At 38.6% G+C, this 27,269-nt stretch overlaps 1 protein-coding gene across 3 annotated transcripts; it reads left to right on the top strand.

Moving 5' to 3' along the window:
- The first annotated feature begins 3,876 nt into the window (after positions 1-3,876).
- On the top strand, positions 3,877-26,883 carry LOC100385852 (tripartite motif-containing protein 5). 3 transcript variants are annotated; one of them, XM_054241990.2, is made up of 8 exons: positions 3,877-3,913; positions 12,317-12,797; positions 13,398-13,493; positions 14,141-14,371; positions 22,465-22,487; positions 24,430-24,530; positions 24,828-24,854; positions 26,320-26,883. In XM_054241990.2, exons 2-8 carry the CDS (start codon positions 12,378-12,380, stop codon positions 26,439-26,441), a joined length of 1,020 nt encoding a protein of 339 aa, XP_054097965.1. In that variant the 5' UTR covers positions 3,877-3,913; positions 12,317-12,377; the 3' UTR covers positions 26,442-26,883. The 3 variants fall into 3 exon arrangements, with proteins under 3 accessions (XP_054097965.1, XP_009005820.1, XP_054097963.1); XM_009007572.5 differs by having other exon boundaries at positions 25,118-26,883; XM_054241988.2 differs by having other exon boundaries at positions 3,877-4,064; positions 25,118-26,883.
- The last annotated feature ends 386 nt before the right edge of the window (positions 26,884-27,269 follow it).

Below are 27,269 nucleotides of genomic sequence, written 5' to 3'. Positions count from 1 at the left end.
AAAGATCACCAAAATAGACCACTAGCCAGACTGATAAAAAAGAAAAGAGAGAACAACCAAATAGATGCAATAAAAAATGATAAAGGGGAAATCACCACAGATTCCACAGAAATTCAAACCATCATCAGAGGATATTACAAAAAAACTCTATGCACATAAACTAGTAAACCTGGAAGAAATGGATAAATTCCTGGACTCCTGTGTCCTCCCAAGCCTAAACCAGGAGGAAGCTGAAACTATGAATAGACCAATAACAAGGTCTGAAGTCGAGGCAGCAATTAAGAGCCTACCACACAAAAAAAGTCCAGGTCCAGATGGGTTCACAGCTGAATTCTACCAGACACACAAAGAGGAGCTGGTACCATTCCTTCTGAAACTATTCCAAATAATCCAAAAAGAGGGAATCCTTCCCAAATCATTTTATGAGACCAACATCATCCTGTTACCAAAACCCGGAAGAGACCCAACAAGAAAACAAAACTTCAGGCTAATATCCATGATGAACATAGATGCAAAAATCTTCAACAAAATACTGGCAAGCCGATTGCAACAGCACATCAAAAAACTTATCCATCATGATCAAGTAGGATTCATCCTGGGGATGCAAGGCTAGTTCAACACACACAAGTCTATCAATGTAATTCACCACATAAACAGAACCAAAAACAAAAACCACATGATTATCTCAATTGTCGCAGAGAAGGCATTTGATGCTAAAAACCCTCAATAAACTCGGTATTGGTGGAACGTATCTCAAAGTAATAAAAGCTATTTACGACAAACCAACAGCCAATATCATACTGAATGGGCAAAAACTGGAAGCATTCCCTTTGAAATCTGGCACTAGACAAGGATGCCCTCTTTCACCACTCTTATTCAATATAGTACTGGAAGTTCTAGCCAGAGCAATCAGGCAAGGAATAGAAATAAAGGGTATTCAAATAGGAAAGGTGGAAGCCAAATCGTCACTATTTGCAGACGACATGATAGTATACCTAGAAGACCCCATTGCCTCAGCCCAAAAACTCCTGAAACTGATAAGCAACTTCAGCAAAGTCTCAGGATATAAAATCAATGTGCAAAAATCACAAGCATTCCTATACACCAATAACAGACTTAAAGAGAGCCAAATCAAGAACGAATTGCCATTCACAATTGCTACAAAAAGAATAAAATACCTAGGAATACAACTCACAAGGAACGTAAGGGACCTCTTCAAGGAAAACTACAAACCACTGTTCAACGAAATAAGACAGGACACAAACAAATGGAGAAACATTCCATGTTCATGGTTAGGAAGAATTAATATTGTAAAAATGGCTATACTGCCCAAAGTAATTTACAGAATCAACACTGTTCCCATCAAGCTACCATTGACTTTCTTCACAGAACTGGAAAAAACCACCATGAACTTCATATGGAACCAAAAGAGAGACCGTATAGCTAAGTCAATTATAAGCAAAAAGAACACAGCGGGAGGTATCACACTACTGGATTTCAAACTATACTACAAGGCTACAGTAATCAAAACAGCATGGTACTGGTACCAAAACAGAGATATAGACCAACGGAACAGAACAGAGGCATCGGAGGCAGCACAACATATCTACAACCATACCATCTTTGATAAACCTGACAAAAACAAGCAATGGGGAAAGGATTCCATGTTTAATAAATGGTGTTGGGAAAACTGGCTAGCCATGTGCAGAAAGCAGAAACTGGACCCCTTCCTGACACCTTACACTAAAATTAACTCCAGATGGATTAAAGACTTAAACATAAGACCTGGCACCATAAAAACCCTACGAGAAAATTTAGGCAAAACCATTCAGGACATAGGAGTAGGCAAGGACTTCATGACCAAAACACCAAAAGCATTGGCAACAAAAGCCAAAATAGACAAATGGGACCTAATCAAACTCCACAGCTTCTGCACGGCAAAAGAAACAGTCACTAGAGTGAATCAGCAACCAACAGAATGGGAAAAAATTTTTGCAGTCTACCCATCTGACAAAGGGCTGATATCCAGAATTTACAAAGAACTCAAACAGATTTACCAGAAAACAACAAACAAGCCCATTCAAAAATGGGCAAAGGATATGAACAGACACTTTACAAAAGAAGACATACATGAAGCCAACAAACATATGAAAAAATGCTCATCATCACTGGTCATTAGAGAGATGCAAATCGAAACCACATTGAGATACCACCTCATGCCAGTTTCTAGAATGGTGTTCATTAAAAAATCTGGAGACCACAGATGCTGGAGAGGATGTGGAGAAAAAGGAACACTTTTACACTGTTGGTGGGAGTGTAAACTAGTTCAACCATTGTGGAAGACAGTGTGGCGATTCCTCAAGGCCTTAGAAATAGAAATTCCAGTTGACCCAGCAATCCCATTACTGGGTATGTATCCAAAGGACTATAAATCGGTCTACTATAAGGACACATGTACACGAATGTTTATTGCAGCACTGTTTACAATAGCAAAGACCTGGAACCAACCCAAATGCCCATCGATGATAGACTGGATTGGGAAAATGTGGCACATATACACTATGGAATATTATGCAGCAATCAAAAATGATGAGTTTGTTTCCTTTGTAGGGACATGGATGAATCTGGAGAACATGATTCTCAGCAAACTGACACAAGAACAGAAAATGAAATACTGCATATTCTCACTCATAGGTGGGTGATGAAAAATGAGAACACATGGACACAGGGAAGGGAGTACCAAACACTGGGGTCTATTGGGGGGAAGAGGGGAGGGACAGCGGGGGGGTGGGGAGCTGGGGAGGGATAGCCTGGGGAGAAATGTCAAATGTGGGTGAGGGGAGGAAGGCAGCAAAACACACTGCCATGTGTGTACCTATGCAAATGTCTTGCATGTTCTGCACATGTACCCCAAAACCTAAAATGCAATTAAAAAAATAACAGGGGGTGGGGGGGCAGGTGCGGTGGCTCACGCCTATAATCCCAGCACTTTGGGAGGCTGGCAGGCAGATCAGGAGGTCAAGAGTTTGAGACCATCCTGACCAACATGGTAAAACCCCGTCTCTACTAAAAATACAAAAGTTAGCCAGGTGTGGTGGTGGGTGTTTGTAATCCCAGCTACTCAGGAGGCTGAGGCAGGAGAATGGCTTGAACCCGAGAGGCAGAGGTTGCAGTAAGCAGAGATTGTGCCATTGCACTCCAGCCTGGGTGACAGAGTGAGACTCCATCTCAAAACAAACAACAAACAAACAAAACAAACGGGGAAGTTGGAGAGTTCTTTGAAAAGTTAGTGGTTGAACTGCAGTCAGCGTAATAATGTGGTATTTCTTCATGGCTCTCCAGATAAATTTCTAGCATTCTGTCCCCTCTCTGGGTTTGGGGGCCTTCATAATATGACATCTGTCTTATCTGTAGCTCCTTTTCTGTTCATAGGTCCTATGAGGTTTTTACGTCCAGACCAGAAACCTACTGCAATTCTCTAAAAATCATTAACCTTGCTCTTCCTTCTCTTTGTGGCATATCTATCACCCAGAAGCAGAACCCAGACGTGAGATCAGGAACAAGAGGAGCACATTGGAAGAATTTCAGTAAAGGGCACATTTTCTAATTTTTAATATTTGGTTGGGTTAATCTGAGACTATGTCAAAAAGAAGTGGAGTGATAATAAGATCCTGAGACTCAAGAGAAAAGGGACATAGAGTGGGGATGCCTCTATTTTCCATGGCTCCTCCTGTGAATGGCACAACTACACAGCAGGCTGACTCATTCAGAGGGTGGGATTCACCAGGCATTACGTGGCGAAATGCCATTGGCCCAATATTTTGTCTTTCACTTTTCTGCCCAGGATGTGAGCAAGAATTTCCTGCAGCTCCTCTTAGAAAGACTACTTTGAGCAGATCAGGCCCCTGGATTGGTGAGTGAATCCTAACCATATCTTTCTTCCCTGGCCTGCCTTCACTCTTCTCCCCGGAATCACCACTTCTGTACTGGTGTCTGAAGGTGTATTGAGTGGTTTGTGGAGGGCAAAAGTAGGAAGTCTTTCAGACAAAACTGAATTTGCTTTGGTGAGTTTAACTTACCTAAAAGCTGTTCTGGGGTGGGGAAAAGACAGTTCACAGACTTTCTGCTGCCAGGGTTGACTAATGGGAACAGTGCTGCGGGCAGCTTTGAAAGAAGGGAGAGCTTTAAAGTGAAAGACTTTGTTTCCTGGAAGGCTGGTTATTTTTCCGGGCTGACTCTCTATTAAGTAATCCTGTTTACTTCCATTATGAATGTTTCAGGGGCCCTCTGAACCATCCAAAAAGCCAGGCATTAGAAAAGACAATTTTGAAGCTTGAAGTTTGATTTTGGTACATCTGTTAAATGTTACAGGTTTAAAACACTTGATGTTATAAAATTGATATAAATTAATTTTTTTCCAAATGACTCAAAAGGCAAAAGCCTTTCATTAACCTACACTATGACATGATAATCCTGTTTAAAGCCAAATTTTACCCTTGCATTGATTTATTAAAGTTAGCCCCAATTTGTTTAAATGAAATCCTATAGTTCGTTTCATCTAATCTTAACCAATTTGAGCATGAGGTGAAATCTTTACAAACCTTTTATAACCCTTTTACTAACAGGCAAATTAGTCTCTTCAGAACTCCCTGCTGTGCTTTTATTTCGGTCCTCAATTTATGAAAAGACCATATAATGCTATTTTGAGTTTAGTTAATGCTTACGCATTTTTTTGCAAGATTATTTTTTACAATCTTTCTATAACTTGCTTAAATTTCTAGCTCTATCTTATCAAATTTGACATCCCTCATCCCAGGGCAAAATTTACATTTCTATGCTTTCTTCCAATCTTTCACTAAAAAATATATTTTACTGTTTTTATATGCCTTGCACATAAAACTGTTTAGTGATCTCAAATACATGTTGCACTGTTAACTTTTAGCAACTTTTATTTTTCGTTAAGAAACCTGGTTTGTAAGCAATTTTAATTAGGTACCAGATGTGGTTCCTAGGACCCAGACGGAAGCACAGATAAAGTCTGACTTTTCAGCATCTAGCTCCATGTGTCCTAGGACTATTTATAAAGCCGGCAGTACATAACCTTGGAACATTTAGCAAACCTAGTATCTAAGTTGTATGATTTAGACCACCTGTTTGCATTTTGACAGCACTTGCATTTTACCAATAATCCTTAAGACAATTTTTATTTCTTAAAATTACATGAACCAAACAAAATTTGATGTATGTGCTTAATTTTCCTTAAGCCAATTAATTAGAGCTCTTTTTATAGACATTGTAAACAACACATATATAGGAATACAGACAGAAGATTCAGCACTTGTATGATTTTTTTATTTGCCAGTTTTTTAATTGGATTACTGGCTTTAGGATAGAGCCCTTGGAGGACTAGGACCAGGTAGCATGCATATTTAGGGCCTAAAAAGCAGGCACAGCTGAAGGCAAAGTCAGGTCCCTAAAATTAAGAGTGCCACATTATACTGGATTTTGGGTCCCGAAAGGAGGCAGATACTATGGGAGAAGACGGTGTTCTGCTTTTACTGTGTGTTTCATTACAAGGCAACACAAAGCCAATTGGCTTATTTTGTAATTAGCCCACCCCACTATGGGAGTCTTATTTCTTAGTGGGGGGTGGGGATGTTTCCATATTTTTTAGGTGGCCGAGAGTATGCTTCTCCGACTTATAACTACTGTTAGACATCCCTTGCAGTGTATTTCCTACCTAGTTGTTGCACACCAAGGCTCTCTCATAATGTGAAGTAATTTGATACCCCCAAAACTTAAAATGGTAGATAACACAATGCCTAACAGAACACAGCCTTTGATTTTGAGAGCCTATCTGCTGTTAAATTTGGGGGGGTTCATGAGGAAGACAGAGATTTTTTTTTTCCCAAAACGGTGTCTGTGGTGCCGTCTCTGTTTTTTCCCAAGCAGTCCCATGCTACCAGGAGTTATTTTAGGGCCTCTCATGCATGCATTAAGCATGGTAAGACCAAAAAAAAGGAGAAAAATAATTCAGTCAACTGACAAGAAGAAGAACCTTTTTCCAGAAAAACAAGATCCAAGAAGAGAAAAAGGCCTTTTAAATATACCTATAATTCAGGAGAAAAATAATTCAGTCAACTGAGAAGAAAAAGAACCTTTTTCCAGAAAAACAAGATCCAAGAAGAGAAAAAGGCCTTTTAAATATACCTATAATTCAGGAGAAAAATAATTCAGTCAACTGAGAAGAAAAAGAAACTTTTTCCAGAAAAACAAGATCCAAGAAGAGAAAAAGGCCTTTTAAATATACCTGTAACTTGAATATCCACTTATAATTAGGCTGAGAGCTCTTTAAGAAAATCCTTTTAAATCTCTTGTTACTTGACTTCAGCCATGCCAAGCAGTTAAGATTTTTGGCTTTTGAACGTTGTAGAAAATAACCTCACAGGTGAAAGCAACAAACCTTAGTTAGGTTGTGAATGAACCACAGATGAACAAGGTATTTTCAAAGGAGTGATGGACAGCTTTTGAAACTGTCATTGCAAAATTGTGACTGAGACAGTGGAAGAGATCCAATCCAAACAACTCCATTTTCTTTCCAGCCCTCAAGCTGTCCTTGCCCATCCCTTGAGTATAGGCTGAACCAACTTTGGGAGAAGCCTGGTTTACAGTTTATACTCTAAAACAGATATGATAACAGCCCCTTCTTAAGATATACTTCCTTCTTGCCTGGGGACCAGACCAAGAAACTAGCCATGAGATTAGACACCATGGCTTATGAGTCATGCAGCTGGAGGCTACAAGATTTCGACCCTTCCTGATCTGCTCTCAAGATCATTGCTAAAGATATTTTGTAAACTCTGCCCTTGATGGATCAGCTGGCACCATTCCAGAAGGGTGTAAGCTGAAGACTGAAAAACTGGCTTATCTGATTTTGTGGCCTTCACCCAGGAACTGACTTAGCACAAGAAGACAGCCATCATTGTAAACCGGTGGAGACTAAAACAAAGTGTTGCCATGTGGTTTCAGGTCACATTCCTGAGGACATGAAACAAGATGGAGGCCTATAGCCAAGTTTGTTACTGACCATTTTGTTGGGCTGGCTCGAACAACAGGCTTATGAGGGCCTGGGCCTGATCCTATCCTAAGATACCTCTTCTTTGACAGAACCATACAGAAAGACATGCAAAGCACATCAATGGCCTACAGCTTAGGACCGATCTTAGAAATTCTTTTTCATTAATTGTAACTTTACAGAGAATATAAACAACAATTCTTATTACCCCTTTTACTGGTTTGCACTGGGAGAGAGAAGTCAAAGACCTGACTGGTAAGAAATGTTTACCCTTTTGCCGGCATATCAGGCTCTGGGTTCCTTCCCCTGAGCTCAACTCTAAGCCAAGCATTTTAAAGTTGGAAAACTAACTTTTCCAAGTTTGGAATAACATTATTTAAAAGGCCATTTTAAACGGTGAAAGAAGGAAATACACCATACAAAGGAGTTCCAATTAGGGTTGTCAAGAGATATTGTATTTCTTCCTGTTGTCAATGGTGTTTCCCCTCTTGATTTGCCTTCCCTATTCCCTCCTTTCCCTTCTGGCCTACTATGAGACATGTTGCTTATCTCCAAAATTCTTTTCTTTTTTTAGAGCTGCCTGTTTCAGCTCTAGTTAGGGTTTGGCTTAGGAGCAGCGTAACATTCCTCCATGAGAGGTCAAATTCCTGAGTTAAATTTTGGAAGCTTCTCAGTACCCATCAGGGTCGTCAGAAAATCGCCTATATCTTGCTTTACTTGCCTAAAGCCCTGCGACGGGAAAGGAACTCGAAGAGGCCCCAAGTAAGATGGATTTTCAGACGGTTTTCCTGAAAATGAATTTTTTAATTTGGAGGAACTATTTTCCCTGGGCCTGCTAGATATGATTTCTAAAAAAGCTTCCTTGATTTTACAATACTTGAAAAGGTTTGGTAAAAATGCCACACCCTTGTGAAAAGAAAATGAGTTGCATTGTTTAACGTTCTGAGGTTAAGGAAGTTCCAGTGTTTCAGAGTGCACTCCAGAAGGGGGCAAGCTGAAGATAACTGATTACCCATTTAGAAAAAGAAACAAGAATAAAAGCATCCTCGTAGTCTCCTCCCTTTCCGTATGACCCAGAGTGGAGGAGAGGACAGGGAGCATCCTTCGAATGCTTCCCCTCCCAGGTTTCCGGATCCCAGCACTATGTTAGATGTGCCCTCCATGGTTATAGGTGTGGTCCTCCAAGCCATGGAACCAGATGAACTAAGTGGTGGGGCTAACCATGCTTATCCATGCAGCCTTAGTTTGCTTAGTTGTGTGATTTCCCTTTGACTTGCTAGAACCTGTGTAAGTTGCCTGGCTCCCTAAAAAACAGATCTCTGGAGAGACTGTCGCCTTTGGGCAAGGATCCTTTAACAGAGTCAACGTGCTAGACTGCTTCCTATTACAGTCCATGCTAAAGCACTTACCCTTAAAAAAAAGTTCTACTTAACTTCCAAACTTAAAATTCCCTTACTAATTGAGTACTATCTTAATCTGAGACAGAATAGGTGCCTTAAAAGAACATAGAAACGAATAGCCGTTTTCCTACTGATGGGACAATATCGGGACTAAAATCTGGCTGCAGAAGACATCTTACTCCGATCTGTTAAATGCAGAAACTTCCCGTTTCCAGAAGAGGCCTACAGCCTGATTTCTAACAGTGTAAAAGGAAGTTCCTGTGTTATGGTAGAAAAAGAGGAAAAAGGTGTGCCTCATGTAGAGGATTTTTATTTCCACTAAGTGACACTGTTGGCTTAGAAATACTATGTGGTTGCCAGCCTTGTCTTAGTAAGTAACCTCACCATAGGAGAAAGGGGAAAACTCTGTTCCTAGAGGCATTTTCCTGATCTTGCCTACCAGGATTACTTTCCTAGGCTGTAAAAATCCCTGCATGTCTCACACACAGAAAGAGCAAAAGGTTGCAGATAGAGAGGGAAGAAGAGTTTTGCAACAGAATAGTTGAGGATTCTCTGCCAACACTTGGAGTGGGCCGTCAGAAGCCGCGTGTGGTCCAGGGGCCTTTGAATCATGCCAGGGTGTGCCCTGGCCAGAAATTCTCAGTTACCTCAGAACTTTTCCCAGCCTTGCTTGATGGTGAGGTCCCCACATGAAAAGAAGCTAGTTCAAAATGGCCAACATTTCCAGTACCCATGGGTAGTGGGGGGTTCTCCATATTCCCCTCAGCAAGCCTCACATCTGAGTTTTTAGTATGGCAGCCAAAGCTAAGCGTATGTACCAGGCTGACAGATGCCCATTGATTTATTTGGTTTCATTTTAATATAGAGGCCAAGAGTGCCTTAGACTAATAGAACAGATTTTAAGTTTGCTTCCATACTTACCACTCCAATGAAGGCTGTACCTTGGATTCCTGGCCCATGCACCAAAATGATAAAGCTCTCATGACTGGAGGAACACTAGGGTTCTTGGTCTTGACTGGTTGGGTTAATGACATGGACACATGTAGAGTGGTTTTAAGGAATGAACAGTTTAATCAGCAAGAAAGAAGGAAGGCAGAAGAAAACAGCTCCACCGTACAGAGACAGAGGGAGGGGGATTTGAACAAAGTGAAAACCTCATGTGCAAAACGGCTGTTTATATGAGAAGGCTAGAGGAGGTGGCGTCTGATTTGCATAGGGCTCAGGGAGTGACCAGGTATGTTATTCACATGGCCCACGAAAAACTGGCCCTCCCACCGTAGCCTTTCAATATGAAAATGTGGAGCGCCACGATGTTTTACACACGTGGGGATACGTGGGGGCGGTCATGTTGCCAGGCACATGTATGGGCAAGGGAGAAGACAATAGGAATCACCATGTTTGGATGGACCCAGTTTCTAATGCCCCACATTTGTGTCTTAAATCTTGCTGGCCTGGCTCTAAGAGCCGGGGCTTTCCTAGTAGACAAGAAATGTTTCTGGAGCTGCCTTAAAACAAAAACTTCCCAAGGACCCCTTTTCCTCTCTATCTGCCTAAAATAATTTCTTAATATTTTCTATAACACTACTAGATGATATTGCTTAACAAATGAATCTCAGTACAATTTTATTTTTCCCACCTATGTGTGAAAAGTGATGCCTTTCCATATAACATCAGTAATTTGCAGCTATATTATTTTTAGGGGAACAGTTTTACCCCAGTTACAGGAGAAGAAAATTTTGTCTATATGCATATTGTTTGGATTTTACAAAAAGAGGTTATTGTCTTGTAATGTTTTTGTTGCTTGTCGTTAGCTGTCACCTCTAGGACATGTTGAGTTTGCATTCTCATGATCCCAGATGTCAGGAGAAGGCTCACGTGTAAGGTACAATCACCTGATATCTATGGTAGGCAGCTAACCTGAGAGACACCAGGCAGATAATAATTGTGTTCCTGTCTCAACCTCCCTGACTGCTGTGCAGCCTTTGGGTCACTGCTTAGGTAGTGGTGGGGCTAGCCCCATGTGTGGAAACTCTGGCTCCTCCGCACATACCTCTTTCTGTGTCTCTTATGGCATCAGTTATTTTCACACTGGCTCCTTGTAATCTCACATTAAACATAAATTTTACAGCCTCGTGACAGATGGCTATCTCCATTCCCCCCCTCCCATAGGCTCTTATGCATCTCAGTGCTGGTGCAATTTTTAATGGAATAAAAGATAAATGGAGTCCTCACTTTCAGGTTTGGATTACAACTTGAGTCATAAACAAGGCTAGACATTATCGTGTGATGCGAACCTCTGATCTTGCCATTTATCAGAGCCTGATACAGGCCAAAGCCACTGCAGCATAACACTATCAGCCCTTGGCCCATTTTCAGTATCCATACCATCGGATGGATTGCGCCTCCACCCCACTTTCATTCAGCCTTGTTCTTTATGGCCTTCGTAGATTATGGGAGAAGTGGACAGTTTTTACCGGTCTGAATTTATCTCCATACAGCCTTTATAACATTTCCCTTCCTTTTTCAGAGCAAGGGAGAGACTCATCAGCTGTCTCATAGTGGAGATCTTTCTTTTACCGTGAAACTTTGACAGGCAGCAACACATCAGTATCTATTAGGGTCTTCTCTTTCCTTGTTTTTAGCCTTACAGCTCTATTTACCTAGAATTCCTTACAGCCGTGGAACATAGACTGAGGCCACAGGTTCCTTACTGAAACCAGGTCTGTCAGTCAACAACTCTGAGCCACACTCTGTGATACTTCCCTGACTGAACACCAGCAGCAGTTTCTAATCTGGTTTGCCATTTCACTTATGGGAGATAACAGCCCTAAACTAGCCACGCTCATGTAGTTCAGCTGGGGGATGCAGGGCAGGAGAACCATGTGGCACAGCTTCCTCTGGTGAGTTCTCAGCGAGATCCCTAGGGTAGTACAGCAGGCATTATCTCCATCATCTGAGTTTTTTAAGAAATGAGACTGGCTAGATATGTGTGAAATGCTGTAGGTTAGATAAGCCTAGTGCTCCAAAGGACTCATTATCTTGTGAAAGCTCATGGGAACAGTTCTCAGAGACCTAAAAGAAACGTATCTGGTTTTGTGGTAGAAAATGAGGCCGTTATCTTCATTTGTCATTGATTAACCAATAGTGTAGCAAAAAGGCCACTGAAAGAGGACCCTGAATACGGGGTCATCGCAGGTCACCATATTGAAGATAAATAATTTTTGTAAATCACTTCTTATGCCTATTTATACATTTGAGGAAACACCATCATTCACTCAGTGCTGATAATAAGGGCAATCATTTCAAATGCATGGTGACTAGTGATATTTGTTATACTGCACATAAGGTGGTCAGAGCAGGTATTTTTGATCATATATCATGTAAGGAGAGAATTTAATAAAATCATACTAACATCCGGGAAACATTTTATGCTGAGAGAAGAGCAAATGTGAATGTCCTGAGGCATAGGTGCTTTGGTGATTTTAATATTGAGGATGTGTTTTGGCATGGAAAAGAAAAGCCAGGAGAGATTATGGGTCACACAAAGATCTTGGTAGAAAAGACCTCAGTTTGTTTTCTATTCATTGAAAGTAAAGAAAAATGATAACCAATGCACAGATAAGAGCAGAATTTGTCATATGACATGAACTGAGAGTAAAGCATTTAAGGCAATTATTAAGAGCCTTTATTACTAGGTAACCAAACACCATTTCTTATTTCTCTCTTTTTTTTTGTCCTTAAATATTTTCATTTTGCCCATTTTCTAATTGTACACAATCAATATCCTTTCTATTTAGTCTATTTCTTACTTAGTCACATTTTAACCTTCCCAATCATTCAGGGATCTGTGAGCAAGAGGAACCTCAGCAGCCAGGACAGGCAAGAGCAGTGGAGCAGCTACTATGGCTTCCAGAATCCTGGTGAATATAAAGGAGGAGGTAACCTGCCCCATCTGCCTGGAACTCCTGACAGAACCTCTGAGCCTAGACTGTGGCCACAGCTTCTGCCAAGCATGCATCACTGCAAACCACAAAGAGTCTACGCTACACCAAGGAGAGAGAAGCTGCCCTTTGTGCCGGATGAGTTACCCGTCTGAGAACTTGCGGCCTAATCGGCATTTGGCCAACATAGTGGAGAGGCTCAAAGAGTTCATGCTGAGCCCAGAGGAGGGGCAGAAGGTTGATCACTGTGCACGCCATGGAGAGAAACTTCTACTCTTCTGTCAGCAGGATGGAAATGTCATTTGCTGGCTTTGTGAGCGGTCTCAAGAACACCGTGGTCACCACACATTCCTCGTGGAGGAGGTTGCAGAGAAATACCAAGTAAGAGACTGGGATGGAGGGAGGAGAGAGCAGAAAATGGATCTGGTGGAAAATTTTCACTTTGCATTTGACTTTAATTGCCTTGTCATCATAGGCCTGAGGCCTGGAATTATTTTTTTTCATCCTATGCTTAACTGCTGAGGCTTGAAGGACATTTTTTTTTTTTTTTTTGCATTCCACCCAATTACAAGAGAATAATCCAAGAGTATATATTTCTGGCTAGGAATAAATATTTTGTACCTTGGGTTAGATGTGTAGAGAGTTGGTGTTCAAGAAAAGCTCTTATTACCCCTTTCAGCAGGAGAGTAGCTGGAGTGGGATGAGATGTAAGTTCTTCCCTCGCTGCAGGATCAGTTTTTTCTTCTAGGACAAAAAGAATCAGTTTACTCATGGTGACAAGATGGGAGGTCTATTACCTGAGATGTAGGGAGCATATTCACCAATGTAAGTTTTCTTCCAAGTCATGGATTCTCATTGCCTTTCTCACCGTTTTTTTAAATTTGTTTCTTCTGAGATCAACCTGATTTCTTTCATGTTTATACCCTATCCAGGTGCTGGGAAAGCTCATAGCTTAACTATGTTGCGATTCCTTTCTCACAGGAAAAGCTCCAGGTAGCTCTGGAGATGATGAGGCAGAAGCAGCAGGATGCTGAAAAGTTGGAAGCTGATGTCAGAGAAGAGCAGGCTTCCTGGAAGGTAACATGACATGGTTCCTGAGGGAGTTAGCCAGAAATCTGGGCAGGACCACGGGAAAGAGCTTTCTTCCTCTTTATTCCCTGACACTTGTTAAGTCCAGAAGTCATCTGATTCATCCTCTTTATCCTTTCCCTGATGCACTGTGGTGGCTAGGGAGTGAATTTGTCACAATGAACACAGATATCTGTAGGGAGCTATTTACATGAAGGTTCTCTCTGGTGAAGATGGCTAGTGAATCCTGCATTCCATTTCTGTGCTACTTTTTGAGTCCGTGACTCTACTTGGGGAAGACATTTGGCAGTGGCTCGTGGCTCTGTCCTCAGTGTTCAACTTTTGGCAGGGAGTTTGAGTTTGAGCTGAGAAGTAATATAGGCAGGCATGAGTGTCCTGGATAGCTGTGTGAAAGCAAAGCTACATCCAGGTAACCCGTTTTGACTCAGGATGAACCTCAATATATCCATTCAAGATCATTGTTTTAAAATGTCATGAAGGAAAAACAATTAGGAAAAATCAACTTTCCTAAGACCTACTCTCCTGCTTCTATGTCCCCTCCTTGTGAGAACTCCCCAAAAGAAACAGTTATTTTTCTGGCTATCAGCCTCTACCTGGTAAACTAAGTGCCTCTTTCTCCCTTCTCATCTCTGAAGATTCAAATACGAAATGACAAAACCAACATCATGGCAGAGTTTAAGCAACTGAGAGACATCCTGGACTGTGAGGAGAGCAAAGAGCTGCAAAACCTGGAGAAGGAGGAGAAAAACATTCTGAAAAGACTTGTACAGTCTGAAAGTGACATGGTGCTGCAGACCCAGTCCATTAGAGTGCTCATCTCAGATCTGGAGCGTCGCCTGCAGGGGTCAGTGATGGAGCTTTTACAGGTAAGAAGTGAAAAGAAGCCTGAGCATTGAGATTAAGGAAAAGTGAAGGCTATTTCCTTTCCCGTGTTACTGTGCTCTTTCTAACATTAACAACATTCCCTGCAGGATTGCTTTTTTGAATTAATTGCTGAAGTTACAGGAATAATTGAAGGTAGAAGTAACAAGAGATAATCCAATTTTTATTAATTTATCCAGAGCAGTACAAACATTTGGCATAGTAGAGATGATCAATGAGCTCTAGTGATGTTTAATAGGTTCCTGTTCGCTATATTCTAGTGTCATGCACTTATCAATGAAGCTTTTCATCAAATATATGGTTTGCAAATATTTTCCTCTGACCCACAGGCTACCTTTTCATTTTGTTGATTATTTCCTTTCAGTGCAGAAAATTTCAGTATGATGTAATCCCTTTTGTCTATTTTCAGTTTTGTTGCCTGGATTTTTGGGTTTATAGCTAAAACAATCATTGGCCTGAATAATGTTTGCAGCTTTTCCCCTATGTCTTCTTCTAGTAGTTTTACTGTTTCAAGGCTTATATTTAAGTATTTAAGCCACTTTGAGATGATATAAAAATCATCTCAAAGTGGGAGATAGAATATAAATTTAGTCTCCTGCATATGGCTATCCAGTTGTTCCAACACAATGTATTAAAGAGACGGTTCTTTCCTCAATGAGTGTTGATACCACTGTCAAAAACTAGTTGACCCTAAAGGCATGATTTTTTTTCTAGCTTACTATACTGTTCCATCGGTCTATGTGTCTGTTTCTAATACTAGCACTATACAGTTTGGATAACTGTAGCTTTGTATATATTTTGAAGTCAGGTAGTATGTTGCTTCCAGCATTGTTCTTTTTGTTCAGGATTTTTCTGGTGATTTAAGGTCTTTTCTGGCCGCACACAAACTTGAGGGTTGTTTTATCTATTTTTGTAAGAAATGTCAGAATTTTAATAAGAATTGCATGGAATCTATAGATTACTTTGGGTAACATGTACATTTAAGGATATTACAACTAGACTACAACCATATTACAATTCATCATTACAGCAGCCTTAGAGCAGGCTTATAAGAGGTCCTAAAGGGAGTGCTGAACATGGAATAGAAAGAACAACAACTGATACCACAGAACCCACTAAAGCACATACCATACAGACAATATAAAACAACTACACAATCAAGTCTACCTAGTAGCCAACTAACAGCATAATGTCACATATCAATACTTACCCAGAATGTAAATGAGCTCAATGCCCTACTTAAAAGACATAAAGTGGCAAAAGGAATAAAAAGACAAGACTCAACTGTCTGCTGTCTTCAAGAGACCCCTTTCACATGTAATGACACCCACAGGCTCAAAGTAAGGGATTGGAGAAAGACTTACTGGAAATAGAAAACAAAAAGGAGCAGGAGTAGCTATTCTTATATTGATAAAACACACTTTAAACCAATGGCAATTAAGAACAAAAAAGAGAAAACATGATAAAGGGTATAATTCAACAAGAAGACTTAATCATCTTAAATATATATGCACCATAGGTGAGAGCACCCAGATTCACAAAACAAGCTCTTCCTGACCTGAGAAACAACTTAGATGACCTCATAATAATAGTGGGAGACATAACATTTAACTGAAAGCATTAGACAGATCATCAAGGCAGAAAACTAACAAAAAACTCTGGACTTAAACATGATGATTGACCGATTGGATCTAATTGACATCTGTAGACTACTTCACCAAACAACCACAGGAAATACATTTTTCTGGACCAGAACATATTCTATGATCAACCACATATTTGGTCATAAAGGAAGTCTCAATATATTAAAAAAAACTGAAATCATAACCAAGTATACTCACGAACCACAGTGCAATAAAAAATAGAAATCAATATCACGAAGACCTCTCAAAACTACACAAATACATAGAAGTTAAACAACTTGCTCCTTAATAACTCCTGAGTGAACATTAAAACTAAGGCAGGAATCAAATATAATATTTGAAAACAATAGAAATAAGAATAAAACTTATAAAAATCTCTGGCATACAGCTAAAACAATGAAGAGGAAACTTTATAGCATGAAGCGCCTTCATTAAAACGTTAGGAAGATTTCAAATTAATAATCTAACTTTCCACCTAGAAGAATGAGAAAGAAAAGAAAAAACTATTCCTCTAAGCTAGCTGCAGAAAATAAATAACTGAAATTGGAGAAGAACTGAATGAAATTGAGACACAAAAACCCATACGAAAGGTTAATGAAGTTAACAGTTGGTTCTTTAAAAGAATAAACAAGATCGATAGACTTCTAGCTAGATTAATAAAGAAAAAATAATATTCATGTAAGTGCAATCAGAAATGACAAAGATGACATTACATCTTAGCCTGCAAAAAAGATACTCAGAGACTATTACTGACAATCCTGTGAAAACAAGTTAGAAAATCTAAGGAAAATGGATAAACTCCCAGAAACACAAAATTTTCCAAGACTGAATCAGGAGGAAATTGAACTCCGAACAAACCAATATAAATTTCCAAAATTGAATCAGTAATAACAAACCTATGAACCAAAAAAAGCCATGGACCAAATGGATTCACAACTGAATTCTACCACATATTTAAAAAAATATATTACCAATATTACTGAAAGTATTTCAATAAATAGAAGAGTAGGGTCTCCTCTCTAACTACTTCTATGGAGCCAGCATCAATCCAATACCAAAACACAGCAGAAGCACAGTGAAAGAGAAACATCTCAAGCCAATATTCTGATGAACATAAATGAAATAGTCCTTCACAAAATACTAGCAAACTCAATCAAACAGTGCAGCAAAAGTTAAATAGACCTTTTCCTGGCATGCAAGGCTGGTCTGACATACACAAATCAGTAAGTGTGATCCACAACATAAATAGAATTGAAAGCAAAAGCCATATTATTATTTCAATAGGTGCAGAAATGCTCTCAATAAAATCCAACATCCCTTCATAATAAAAGTCCTAAACAGACCAGGCATCAAAGGAACATACCTCAAAATAATAAGAGCCATCTATGACAAATTCATAGCTAAAATCATACTGAATGGGCAAAACCTGGAAACATTCCCCTTGAGAAATAGATCAAGACAAGGATGTGCACTCTACCACTCCTATTCAACATGGTATTGTAAGTCCTAGTCAAAGAAATTATGTAAGCAAAAGAAATAAAAGACATCCAAATAGAAAAAAAGAAAGAAATCAAATCGTATCTCTTTGATGACAACGTGATTTTATACAAATATATATATATATATTTCAACCCATGAACACAATGTTTTTTTCATTTTATCCATGTCTTTTAAAATTTCTTTCATCAATATTTTATAGTGTTCAATGTACAGATCTTTCAATTCCTGGGTTAAATTTATTCCTATTTTACTTTATGCCTATTATATATGGGGTATTTTTCTTGATTTCTCATGAAAAAAAATGTTAGTGTATACAAATTCTTTATTTTACATCCTGCCACTCTGTGAACTTATTAGTTCTAAGAGGTTTTTTTTGTAGTCTTAAAGATTTCTATGGTGAAATCACATTAAGTGCAAACCGTGGCAATTTAACTCCTTTTCCAATTTGGATGTGTTTTATTTCTGTCACATGTGTGTTTGCTCTGGCAAGAACTTCCAGTACTTAGTCAAATAGGAGTAGTAAGTATGGGCATTTTTATGTTTTTCCAGAGCTTAGAAGAAATGCTCTTACCCTCTTTTAAGTGCATTTTGATGTTTTGTTTTATGTTATGTTATGAGGCTATGATGTTAGTATGATGTTAGCTGTGGGTTTGTCATATATGGCCTTCATTATGTTGTGTTAATTCCCTTGTATAGCCAATTTTCTGAGAGTTTTTTTTAATCATAAAAATATATTTAACATTGTCAAATACTGTTTCTGCATGAATTGAGATGATCACATGGTTTTTGTCCATTATCCTGTTAATTGAACCATCCCGTGCTCCAGAAACAGATCTCACTTTATCATAGTGAATGATTCTTTTAATGTGATGTTCAACCTGAGTTACTAGTATTTTGTTGTTTACTTTTCATCTATGTTCTTCAGGTATATTGACTGACATTTATTTTTTCTTTAGTATTCTTGTGTAAATTTGTCATCCTGGATTCATAAAAGTAGTACAAATATTCCCTCTTTGTCAATTTCTTAGAAGAGTTTTAGAACGATTTTGGTTTGTTTTTCTTTAAATGTTTGGTAGAATTCAGCCATGAAGCCATATCACGTCCTGGGCTTTTACCTGATGAATTACTTTTCATTACTGATCCATTTTTCTTACTAATTGGTGGTCAGCTCACATTTTCTGTTTCTTTGGGATATAGCCTTGGTAGGTTTAACGTGTCTAGGAATCTCTCTCTTTCTTCCATGTCATCTAATATATTGGTATAAAATTTCATATATCAATTTATATAAATTTTTATATATAAAAATTATATATATAAAATATATATTTATATATAAAATATATTATATATAAAAATATATAAAATATATTACATATAAAAAACTGTATATATAATATATATATTTTATACATGGTATAAAATTTCATGTATCAATTTATATAAATTTTTATATATTTTAAATGTATTTATAATATATTAAAATATATTATATATAAAAAATATATAACATATATTATATATATAAATTATATATAAAAATATATTATATATAAAAATGTGTATATATATATTATATATACAGTTTTATAAATATACATATTTTTATATATGAAAATTTTATATATATAAAATTTTATATAAATTGATATATAAAATTTTATACCAATATATTAGATATATACATAGTTTAGACTACCAATAGTAGTCTCTTATGCGTATCAGTTGTAATGTCTTCTCTTTCATTTCTGGTTTTATTTATTTGAATCTTCTTCCTTTTATTTTTAGTCTAGCTAAAGGTTTGTTGATTTTATTTATCTTTTCAAAAAACAAATCTTAGTTTTATTGATCTCTTCATTGGTTTTTTTAGTCTATTTCATCTGTCTGCTTGATTTTTATTATTTCCTTCCTTTGCGTAACATGGCCTTAGCTTCTTCTTCATCTAGGTCCCTGAAGTGTAGTGTTAGGTTATTTATTGTGGATTTTTTTTTTTTCATGTAAAACCACTTTTGCAAAAACTATAAAAATGAGGAAATTATGACAGTGAAGGAGATGTGATCTAACAAACCCGTATTCCCTTTATAGCCTCCAAACTGCCCTTAGGCAGTTAACTTGAGGAGAAATTTAGTTTATAGTTTAAATGATATTAGCCCTTCCCCCAAACTAAACCACTTTGTAAGGCTAATGAAAGACCACCAAGTTAGGAGGATGAAAGGAGACAATTCAGACCACTCATTATTTCAGAGGTCACAAGATTTGCAGCCTCCTCAGTTACTCCTATAGATAGCATCACTATTATAGAACCTACATTTAGCTTTTTGAGATGTAATTTCAGGTTTTCGCATTTCTGATGATGAATGGCTCCAGCTGGACCCACCAACAGGCCTCATATCCTTACCCGAAAGTAGAGTCAGGGAACACAAAGAGCATTTTCCACACCCCTATGATGATACCCTTGGCCAATCAGCACTGCCCATTCTCTGGTCCTCAGCCTGTCAAACTATCCTTGAAACACCTTAGCCTCCAAATTTCAAGGAGGCTGATTTGAGTAATAGTGAAACTCCAGTCTCCCATTCAATGGGCTCTGTGTGAATTAAACTCTTTTTCTATTGCAATTTTCTTGTCTTGACACATTGGTTCTATCTGAGCAGCGGACAAATGAACTCTTGGGTTTTTACACATGTGGGCATTTATTGCTATAAAATTCCTTCTTAGACTTGCTTAGGCTACAGCCCATAAGTTCCGGTATGTTGTGCTTCCATTTTCATTTGACTCATGATATTTAAATGCTTTTAAGGTGGGCATCTTATCCAACACAGACAGATGCCATGCAAGCCTAAAAGTGTTTTATGTTAAAACTTAGAAGAGAGGTTCTCTTTTCTGCTGGGACTTATATCAGGAGATTTACATTTCCTTCATGTACAGAGAATAAACTCAATGTAGAGGAATAAGTAGAATTTGGAGAAGAACTTTGATCACATTTTTGTTTTTTGTTTTCAGATGGAGTCTCGCTCTGTTGTCCAGGCTGAAGTGCAGTGGCATGATCTTGGCTCACTGAAACCTCCACCTCCTGGGTTCAAACAATTCTTGTGCCTCAGCCTCCGGAGTAGCTGGGATTATAGGCATGCATATTTTTGGAAGAGACAGGGTTTCACCAGATTGAACAGGCTGGTCTTGAACTCCTGACCTCAAGTGATTTGCTCGCCTTAGCCTCCCAAAGTGCTGGGATCACAGACATGAGTCACTGCTCCTGGCCCATAGACCAGATCTTGATGACAAGGTTTGAGCTTCAAACTTCTGCTATGACTGAAGTTGTAATTAACCTTTCCAAAATCCTTTTCACCACTTAATCCAGTTTTCTTTGGTTTATGTTAGGTACAACATAAAAGTCCTCATACAAAAAAAAAACTATTTGATTGTGTGTGTAGATCCAGCTATTGGCCTTGTTCTTGAAAAAAAATCTATGTGGAAAAATTACGTCTGGCATAAAGGAGACCAAAGACATTGCATCGGTACATATCTGCTCAAACAAATAAAACAGTATTTGTGGTGATAAAGAGGAACAGACAACCTCAACCCATTGAGAATGCAGACTGAATTGTCCTGGTAGAGACTAGAGTTCAGAGTAAATGTAGTTTTTAGGGCAATAACTGAGTAGATATTAGTAATATTATGGACAATGTGGTATAAGAAAGAAGACAGTATGGTTGGTGTTACATAGTAAAAATTCTTAGTTGTTGGTCCTTGTTGCTCCTTCACTACTGAAAGTATTGAACTGTATTTAAGTGACACATCTGAGTAAAATTAGAGAATTGGAAATCAACTGCACATATGTGTGTCAAGAAGTGAATGAAGTCAGTTCATGTCTAAAATGAAAAGAGAGCAACCTTAAGAAAAACTTAAGCCAAGCGTGGTGGCTCATGCCTGTAATCCCAGCACTTTGGGAGGCCAAGATGGGTGGATCATTTAAAGTCAGGAGTTCAAGACCAGCCTGACCAGCATGGTGAAAACCTGCTTCTACTACAAATATAAAAATTAGCTGGGCATTGTGGTGGGCACCTGTAATCCCAGCTACTTGGGAGGCTGAGGCAAGAGAATGGCTTGAACCCGGGAGGCAGAGGTTGCAGTCAGCTGAGATTGTGCCACTGTACTCCAGCCTGGGCAACACAGTGAGACTCCGTCAAAAAAAAAAGGAAAAGAAAAAAGAAATACCTGTACTTGTTTCACACACCTGCTTGCTTATACCCTCAGCAAAAGCCACATTAACTTCTTGAGCAATATTATTCATTCATCTTTGATTTTTCAAAAAGTGGCCTGGAGAAGAAGTTTATTTATATGTTTTGTTGTTTATTTTTGTGTGTGTTTTTGTTTTGTTTTGTTTGTTTTAGAGATGGGGTCTTATTCTGTCACCCAGGGCGACGTGCAGTAGTATGATCCTAGCTCAATGCAGCTTTGATCAAACTTCTGGGCTCAAGCAATTCTCTCACCTCAGCTTCCGAAGCAGCTGGAACTAGAGGCTCATGCCACTATGCCTGGCTAATTTGTTTTATTTTTTGTAGAGGTGGGGTCATGCTATGTTGCCTAGGCCGTATATCTGTTTAATAAATCAAAGAAGCACCAACTATTTAAATCATTTCATAGAGAGCCATATACGTTTGGAGACAAATTGTCAGTCTCTTCTTTTCCTTCTAAACATGTCCCATCTGCAGACACCAGATGCCTTTTCCACAAGGATGAAAGCTGTTTCTACTTTTAAAAAAACTTGAAGACCTTGCACAAGTCTTCTGGGATAATTGCCTTAAGTCTTTGCTTTTTTGTCTTTCATACTGGCACCATCTCCATTCTCAGTACATTAGGGACTGGGAGAAATGTAATGAAGCTTCATAAGTGAGGAGAGACTATTCTTTCTTAATTTATGTTTTCTCTCTTCTTCCTAGGGTGTGGATGACGTCATAAAAAGGTATGTGTGGGAGGACAGAGATGATCTTTTTCTGAAGTGAGGAGAGATTTATAGCCATTCAAATGGGTTCAATTAGAATAAAACATCTCCCGAGGCAGAAAAATTTAGTTTTTTTTTTATCATACATTTCTGAAATTTCTGGTCATAAATCAGTATTTGAATGTTTGATAACTATTGTTCGTTTGTTGTTTTTGTTAGGTTTTTTTTTTTTGAGACAGAGTCTCGTTCTGTCACCAGGGTGGAGCGCAGTGGCGCCATCTCAGCTCACTGCAAGCTCCGCCTCCTGGAATCAAGCGATTCACCTGCCTCAGCCTCCCAAATAGCTGGGACTACAGGTGTATGCCATCACACCTGGCTAATTTTTTGTGTTTTAGTAGAGATGGGGTTTCACCATGTTGGCCAAGCTGGTCTCTATCTCTTGACCTCGTAATCCACCCTGCTTAGCTTCCCAAAGTGCTGGGATTACAAGTGTGAGCCACCTTGCCCAGCCAAACGTTCTGTAACTATTAAGAATGGACCAAATTTGGCCAGGCGTGGTGGCTGAAGCCTATAATCCCAGCATTTTGGGAGGCCGAAGCAGGCAGATCACCTGAAGTCAGGAGTTCAAGACCAGCTTGGCCAACCTGGCAAAATCCCATCTCTACAAAAAAATACAAAAATTAGGGGGGGCATGGTGGCACATGCCTGTAATCCCAGCTACTAGGGAGGCTGAGGCATGAGAATTGCTTGAATCCGGGAGGCAGAAGTTGCAGTGAGCTAAGAATGCGCCACAGCATTCCAGTCTGGGTGACAAAGTGAGACTCTGTCTTGGAAAAATCAAATCAAATTAAATTTAAAAATTTTAAAAATAGACCAGATTCTATGGTAGAAAATTTGGTTGGTGGAGACTCTGTATGAGTCAGCAGTGGTATTATGGATAAGGTGTTGCAGTATCAGACCCCTGCATCATCGCCATTTTATTACCTACATCCAGCTCTTTTTCTGTATTTAATAGATACTTGATTTATTTTGAAAGAGCCATGTCTTCTTTTTCTGCCATATACCCATAATTGTCTATTGGGACAATTCCCTCATATTTTTATTTTCCTCCTGGAAAAAAACCAGGTCCTTCTTTACTTCTATTTAGATTTCCAAAATTGGATGTTTATTTCTGGAATAATATTTCAAAATAACATTCTGGATAATATGTGGTCATGGTACAAGGAATTGATCCACCTCAGTTGCATTATTTAGAAGAGTATAAAAAGATGTTATTCTTCTGTCTAAAATTGTACACCTACCTGGTGGTATCAAGTTCTTTCCAGCCACATAAAATTCAGTTCAGTATTAGTTTGGTTCACACATAACATCTCATTTGCCAAGTGTTTGTGATTTTTCCCAGAAATCGGAAACCTCAGATGTTATCTGAGTACCTCCCTACTGGAAATAGCTTTGAAGGGCTTAGGCCTCTCCAAACAGGATTCCTCTCTTGATACGTGTCAAACCCCCAGGATCCAGGTTCTGCAACTTCACTTTCTAGCCCTCTCCCTGGGAACTAATGTACATAGTGATGATGTTTCCACACACTGAATGTTAGAGTTTCTTTTGTAAGGCACCAAAGTTTTGTTTTGTTTTAAAATCCCCACCCCCACCCCCTTTTTAATTTCCTACGAGTTTAAGAAGGTAGACATGGAAAGGTTAATTGTTTCATTTTGGAAGAAAGAAAGTGTAATTCTTGAGAGGTTAAAATCTTCCTACTTTCTCACAGAAAGTAAGTGGGAAGGCAAATGAGAACATTTTGTTTGGCTCCAGGGTCAAGAGTTTGCACTCTCTTTTCTCAGGATCCCCAAGAAGAGAGTTCAAGTGCATCAATGGGCTGAAATGATAGGAAGTCAGGGGTGTTCCAGGGACACAAGGTCAGAGATTTGGAAGGGAAGGCATACTTTTTTTGTTTAATTTTTAGGATTGAGAAAGTGACTTTGCAGAAGCCAAAAACGTTTCTTAATGAAAAAAGGAGAGTATTTCGAGCTCCTGATCTGAAAGGAATGCTACAAGCATTTAAAGGTGAGGAGAGCTGGATCAACTGCGGGGTTGAGGAATGCAAGTCCTGTCAGGGTGCTAAATGGAGAAGAGAGTGTGGTTTCCAAATATGGATAAAGGGGACGGGGAAGACGGATATTATCTGCTGCTGATGGGATTATATTTAATGAGAAATGGCTAGGTGGCTGTTCACCCTGTCATTCACCAGTTTACTGCCCTACCAAAAGGCATGCCTACTCTTTCCCTAATCTGGAGAGAAAATGAAGTTCAGTGCTGACTCCTTTTACTTGTTTTCAATATTATGCATTTTTATCATTTCAGAGCTGACAGAAGTCCAACGCTACTGGGGTAAGGAAAAATCACATTATTATAAGCCACCCAGTGCCTAATCATTATTATTATCTTTATCTTTTAAGAATTTTATGTTCTCTATTAGGTCTCATGTTTTACGATTTATATTTCTTCTTCCAACACACACATAACCTACCCCTCCTTATAACTTCTGAACAAGCTTCCTTCCAGTTTTCTTTCAAGTCTTTATTAAGATTTCTCTCATATAATGTAACAAAGTTACATTATATCCCTTGCCTGACCCGTTAATTTTTCTACAGCTCATGTGACACTGGTTCCAAGTCACCCTTCATGTACTGTCATTTCTGAAGATGAGAGACAAGTGAGATATCAGGTTCCGATACATCAACCACTTGTGAAAGTCAAGTATTTTTATGGTGTCCTGGGCTCCCTAAGTATCACATCAGGGAAACATTACTGGGAGGTAGACGTGTCCAATAAAAGGGGTTGGATCCTGGGGGTATGTGGTAGCTTGAAATGCAATGCAAAATGGAATGTTCTAAGACCTGAAAATTATCAACCTAAAAATGGCTACTGGGTTATAGGGTTACGGAATACAGATAACTATAGTGCTTTCCAGGATGCAGTTAAGTATAGTGATTTCCAGGATGGTTCTCGCTCTATTTCTTCTGGTCCTTTGATCGTGCCCCTCTTCATGACTATTTGTCCTAATCGTGTTGGAGTTTTCCTAGACTATGAGGCTTGCACTGTCTCATTCTTCAATGTCACAAGCAATGGATTTCTCATCTATAAGTTTTCTAACTGTCATTTTTCTTATCCTGTATTTCCATATTTCAGTCCTATGACATGTGAATTACCCATGACTCTGTGCTCACCAAGCTCTTGAACTGTCTTACACACTCAGCCGCTTCTGTACAGCACCTCTTACCCAGGTGCATCTCATACACCTGAACTTGTTTGCACCATATTAACCATCTTTATTTTGTTGTCTCCCTTCTCCCTTTTAAAAATTTTATTCAGTAAAATGTAGTAATTGCTTTGTGTCATATTCTCCCCAATATTTTATTGACATTTGATAGCAATTTTTTTTCATCATTTTCCATACTCCCAAGGGAAACTGATCTATACTTCATAAAATGAGACCACTATTTAGGTATTACTTCTGCTAAATATTTACCACCCAATTGCCTCTGACACTGGCTAAGAACACAAAGAAAAGCTTTTCAACAGCCTTTCTTTGTACTATGATCTTGTAGTAGTTGCTTACCAAAGAATGAGTCCTTAGCCCTGTGCCAGTTTACACTTTTATTCGTCAAAGAGTTAAAGAAAACATATCATAAAAAGTATACTCTAAGTGTTGAGGTTTTGTAACTACAGTATCTGAGTTTGACTCCTGTCTCTCCATCAGCAGTGTAACTGCAAATAACATACTTAAATGGCTGTGCTTCTTTTTTTTCTTTCTTCTTCTTTTTTTTGATGGAGTTTCACTCTTGTTTCCCAGGCTGGAGTGCAAAGGCACAATCTCAGCTCACTGCAACCTCTGCCTCCCAGGTTCAAGCAGTTCTCCTGCCTCAGCCTCCCAAGTGGCTTGGATTACAGGCACCTGCCACCACACCTAGCTAATTTTGTACTTTTAGTAGAGACAGGGTTTCACCTTGTTGGTCAGGTGGTCTCAAACTCCTGACTTCAGGTGATCCACCCACGTCAGCCTCCCAAAGTGCTGAGATTAGAGGCCTGAGTCAACATGCCCAGTCTGAGCTTATTTTCTTAAAATAATTTTTGTATTAAAAACTTCACTCTAAATAAGTTCTAATGTTCTATTGTATAATAGGATAAGTAGAGTTAACAAGAACATATTGCATATATTTTGAAGTAGCTAGAAGAGAAAATTTTGAAAATTCTCATCACAAAAAAATGACATATTTGAGATGATGGAATGCTAATTACTTGGGTTTGATTATTATATAATGTATACATGTATCAGAACTTCACACTGTACCACATAAATATGTACATTTATTATTTGTCAATTAAAAGCAAAATAAAACAAACAAACTTCATCTAATACTTTGGATCATTGTGAAGAAATAAATTCTTGAAGTATAAAGCATCTATCTAAGTATTTCAACCTAATAAACATTTGTTCTACAAATTACTGAAAAACATAAGCTCTGTTAATGTCCCATGGAACAGGTTGTGCCTTCCAGGAAACTAGGATTGGATTTACTGAATCTCATTTTTCAGATCTCATATACCCCTGTCAAAATGGCTTCATTTCTGCCTTCTATATATAATATGCACACATATTTAGGATTTTATTATAATTATAATTCTAGTGTTGCTACATATTAGTTTTTATCAAACAAACTGAATTATGTGGGATTCAGTTTATTATTTGTAAAAAATAATTATAATGAAAATTAACTGATGTGGTTTTCAAAATATTAAGCC

This window comes from Callithrix jacchus, chromosome 10 (assembly GCF_049354715.1).
Source record: "Callithrix jacchus isolate 240 chromosome 10, calJac240_pri, whole genome shotgun sequence".
Lineage (NCBI taxonomy): Eukaryota > Metazoa > Chordata > Mammalia > Primates > Cebidae > Callithrix > Callithrix jacchus.
The sequence above is the reverse complement of the archived record's forward strand: the minus strand, read 5'-3'. Positions and strand labels throughout refer to the sequence as shown.

Bases quoted from the DNA above. Each gene is read 5' to 3' on its own strand.
- LOC100385852 (XM_009007572.5), top strand. From the start codon at position 12,378: ATGGCTTCCAGAATCCTGGTGAATATAAAGGAGGAGGTAACCTGCCCC. The intron at 13,494-14,140 runs GTAACATGACAT...TCATCTCTGAAG, and splicing joins AAGAGCAGGCTTCCTGGAAG to ATTCAAATACGAAATGACAA. The intron at 22,488-24,429 runs GTATGTGTGGGA...TTTAATTTTTAG, and splicing joins GTGGATGACGTCATAAAAAG to GATTGAGAAAGTGACTTTGC.